The sequence below is a fragment of the Bison bison genome, unplaced genomic scaffold (assembly GCF_000754665.1).
Source record: "Bison bison bison isolate TAMUID 2011002044 unplaced genomic scaffold, Bison_UMD1.0 scf7180017864340, whole genome shotgun sequence".
Classification (NCBI taxonomy): Eukaryota; Metazoa; Chordata; class Mammalia; order Artiodactyla; family Bovidae; genus Bison; species Bison bison.
The window spans coordinates 5,704,563-5,708,877 of record NW_011494912.1 but is presented as its reverse complement, the minus strand read 5'-3'; the positions used below and the strand labels follow the sequence as shown (position 1 = coordinate 5,708,877).

Below are 4,315 nucleotides of genomic sequence, written 5' to 3'. Positions count from 1 at the left end.
TTTTTAAATATTTATTTGATTGCGTCGGGTCTTAGTCATGGCATGTGGGGCTCTCTCATGGCTTAGTTGCCCCATAGCATGCATGAGTGCTCAGCTGCTCAGTCGTGTCCGATTCTTTGCGACCCCATGGACTGTAGCCCACCAGGCTCCTCTGTCCATGGGATTCTCCAGACAAGAATACTCGAATGGGTTGCCATGTTCTCCAGGGGATCTTCACGACCCAGGGATTGAACCTGCATTGCTGGTGGATTCTTTACCTCTGAGCCATCAGGGAAACCCAGCAGCATATGGGATCTTAGTTCCCCGACCAGGGATCAAACCCGAATCCCCTGCATTGGAAGGCAGAGTCTTAACCACTAAGGTGCCAGGAAAGTCCCTCATCCTCACTCTTAAAGTGAGGAAACAGGCCCAGAGGTTGGAGGTGAGGTCAGCAGCCCTCACCCAGAGAGCAAAGATGTCAGGCCTGGAGCCCAGTTGAGCAGTCGCGGCGCTTGGTCTCTGCCTGTCTGGGCCCCCAGGCAGTTGGGGACAGTGCTCCAGTGTCCCTGCTGGCGCTGAGCCCTCTTCCTTGTGGCTTGCAGCCTCCCTTTCACAGGGAGCCATGCCTGTAACTAGCAGGGCCAGCTCCCTGCTGGCCCGCTGCCCGTGGCTTTTACCCCTGGCTGTACCACCCCTGTCACTTCTGCGTAGCCCCTGCTGGACCCAGGGGACATCGAGGGCTGCTGGTCCGGGCATCGGGCCCACGGGCTCCTGAGCCGCCAGCAAGTGGTTGGGGCGGGGAGGCGGGGAAGGCAAGGCAAGGCCAGTCTCAGTGCTTCCCAGGCCAGTCCCTGCCCAGGGCACGGCCATCGCCCCCTGCCCTTGGCAGACTCCTCTCTGAGTCCCGCCCCTGCCTCCAGTGAGGCCTAGCTGGGCCCCCTCCCCATCTCGAGAGCCTCTCCTGCGGCTCCTGTCCCTGCACTCGCCGTCTTCTTGCTAAGAGGACTCTGGGCCAGCCGGAAGGGGGTAGGGGGGACGGGGATCGATGCCTGAGCTCACAGTGGGACCGGCTTCCTCCCCACCCCGACCTGCCCCATGAGCTGGTGGGCGGCATCCTCACCTGCTGCCGGCTAAGGGGCGAGCCCCTCCCGGGCTGCCCTCTCACCTGGTCTGACCCGCCTTGGTGGTCGCAGCGGAGCAGGAATATCAATGCACCCTGTGGGGAGAGCTACCTTGCTGCGTCAATGGATGGGCTCGGAGCCCAGGGCCGGACTTCCCACACATCCTCAGGGACCCGTGTCCCCATCCCACCCCCAGAAAGGCCTGCTCGCCGCACGTTCCTGCCCCACCCTCACTCCTGGCATAAGATTCAGACCTGCCTTCTGCCCCCAGGAGTGCCTGTGGTAGATGGGAGACAGGCAGACGCTCTGCCCTTAGCACCTCGCTAGCTGGACACACAGGAGGGGACTGTGGGAGCTCAGCCTGGGCTGGGGAGGTCAGGGAAGGCTTCCTGGAGGAAGTGGCCCCCTGAATTCATTCTTGAGGGCTGAGTGGGAGTTAGCCAGATGAGAAGGGAGGAAGGGCAGGGCAGGGGAAAGGCCCAGCGTTAAACAAGCTCATGGGTGCCTCAGTCCCACTTCTCCCCCAGCCCCTCCCCTGTCCTGAAAAGTCTCCCTCAGGTTACTGCTCATGCCTGCAGGGAGGTCACTCTTGGTCCTCTTTGCTGGCCTTCCCAACTCCCCGCTGGATGCGGCCTGGGAGTCTCTGAGCAACCCGCTGGTTTGGAAAACTGTCTTCCGGGCTCAGTGGCCTCCTCACAAGGAGGCCAGCTAAGACACTGTTGCCTCCCCCAGGGCTGTGCTGTGGTTACTGAGTGCAGGTCGAAGGCCGAGGTTGCCCCCCAGGTGAGAGGGAATCCCCCCGTGCCCTGTGGCACAGAGGCCCCGCGGATGATCTCACAGAAGTGGGGGAGCTATTTTTACCCGGCATTTAATTACACAGCTTGAATCCCAGAGGACAGATGAGATGGTGCTCCCAGGAGCTGTGAGGGAAGGGCCAGGCCAGGAATCGTGGGGATCCTGGGGAAGGCACGTGAGGGCACGACCCCTCCATCTCAGTTCCCCTTGCACCCACCGGCACCCCCAGACAGGGCAGGTCCACGTTGCCCCACTTTTTCTCCAGTAATTTTCACCCTGGCCTGTTGCAAGGGGGAGAAGCATAAACAGAATGAATGGCCTGTGCCCCCAGGAGGGGTGCCACCTGGGGGATGAGGAGGCAGGGCACCCTGATGACCAGTCACGCACCATGCAGTCTGGCAATCCTGAGTGAGGAAGGGTGGAAGGGCCTGGCGACAGGAGGCGGAAGCTGGGATTCCCGGATTCAGGCCTCTTCAAGAAGGTCCAATTTGGATGAGGTTCAGGAGGAAACAGGGCTTCCCTGGTGGCTCAGATGGTAAAGAATCTGCCTGCAATGCAGGAGACCCGAGTTCAATCCCTGGATTGGGAAGATCCCCTAGAGGAGGGAATGGCTACCCACTCCAGTATGCTGGCCTGGGAAATCCAACGGACAGAGCTGGCTACAGTCCATGGGGTCGTAAGAGGCAGACACAACTGAGCGCGTGCACACACACACACACACACACACACACTGGAGGGAACAATTAGAGAAGGTAGTCAGTCCACCATAATGGTAAGAAGTATGAAGAAGCAGCACCTTCCAGGCCAGTATGAAAAGATAGTCATACTGGATCCACACTGGGAGGTGACCCTCGAAGTCTCTGAGTCGGCGTGAGAATCCCAGACTTGTCACTAACAAGCTGTGTGTTCTCTGGCCCTGTGTGAGGGCTTGGGCAGTGACAGCTGTGACATGCCTGGTGTGTTGAACACATCCATCCATTCATTCATTCATTCAGTGTTTACTGAGTGCCTGCCACCTGCCCAACACTGGGGACACAGCCACTTAGAAGATGTCAAGACTGCTGCCTCGTAGAGGTGGCATTTCCAGGGGAGGGTGTAGTGCCTGGGAGACAACACAACCAAGCAAATGGATAAACAGTATGAGATGGGGATACACACTGTGCCAAAAAGTAAGCACGCAGGATCCCAGTTCCCTGACCAGGGATCCAGCCCACACTTCCTGCAGAGGGAGGATGAGGTCTTAACCACTGGACCACCAGGGAAGTCCTGAGACCTTCTTGTTCTAATAGAGTGGGGGTCAAGGAAAGCTATCGGGCAAGATGGTATTTGAGCAGAAACCTGGAGGACATGAGGCAGTGTGAGGGAAAGGACATTCCAGGCACATTCAAGAGAAAATCTCAAGTGCAGAGGCCCTGGGGTGGGACTCGGGTGGGACTCAGGTGGGACCTGAGCAGAGGGCAACAGGTAGAGTTGTGGGAGTCGGATGGAGGCAGGTCACGGGAGGTGTGGGGGCCAGTGGCTTTTACTCTGAGTGGCTTGGGAGCCATTGCAGGGTTCTGAGCAGGGGAGGGCCTGATCTGTCTTTAGAAATGGTGACTGGGTTTCTGGGTGGAGAACAGGCTATGGGGGATAAGATCAATTTCCAGAGGGGGTGCGGAGGGAGGGCAGTGAAGAGGCGGCTAAGGTACTGCTGGTCGAAAAGGGGTTGCCTGGGTCCCCGGACAGCAGCCTGGATGGTAGTGAGTGGAGGAGGAGTGGTGTTCTTGGCAAGTTTCAAGGGCAGAGCCAAGAGGGTTGCACATGACTTTTTCCTGTCCTCCAAACTTCCGGGACCCTCAGAAGAGGATCACTGGAGGCTCATTAGGGACCCCACTTGAAAGCACCTGTCATCACGGCCTCCTGCCCCAGACCTAGGAATGACCTTGGGGTTCCCTGAGACTGCTGTTTGAAGAGAGAGTGAATGGAGGGGGGCATGGTCCCCCTCCCTCCTGCAGACACATGTCCCACCTCCCCGGTTGTCCTCACACACTGGCGCTGCCGAGAAAGGCGGCTGCGCACCGTCCCGGGGAAGCGGGAGCGGGTGGGCGCTCCGATCCAGGGGTGGGGAGTTGACTCACCGGCTCCTCTCGCCCGCAGCCTCCGGGGGCTGCGATGGGACGGGAGCCATGAATGGTGCCGCCCCGGTCCCGGTCCCGGTGCCGGTCCCGGACTGGCGGCAGTTCTGCGAGCTGCACGCGCAGGCGGCCGCCGTGGACTTCGCGCACAAGTTCTGCCGCTTCCTGCGGGACAACCCGGCCTACGACACGCCCGACGCCGGCGCCTCCTTCTCCCGCCACTTCGCCGCCAACTTCCTGGACGTGTTCAGCGAGGAGGTGCGCCGCGTGCTGGTGGCCGGGCCGGCGCCGCCCCGAGGGGCGGCC

General features: G+C 60.2%; 1 protein-coding gene across 1 annotated transcript in view; it reads left to right on the top strand.

Annotated features, from left to right (window-relative positions):
- Positions 1–3,969: 3,969 nt before the first annotated feature.
- Positions 3,970–4,315, top strand: part of SH2B2 (SH2B adaptor protein 2) — a 13,265-nt gene continuing 12,919 nt past the window's right edge. Inside the window, exon 1 of the mRNA XM_010854364.1 lies at positions 3,970–4,312. Within this exon, the coding sequence (XP_010852666.1) occupies positions 4,061–4,312 (252 nt within the window). The 5' untranslated portion in view covers positions 3,970–4,060. The remainder of the gene's footprint in view (positions 4,313–4,315) is intronic.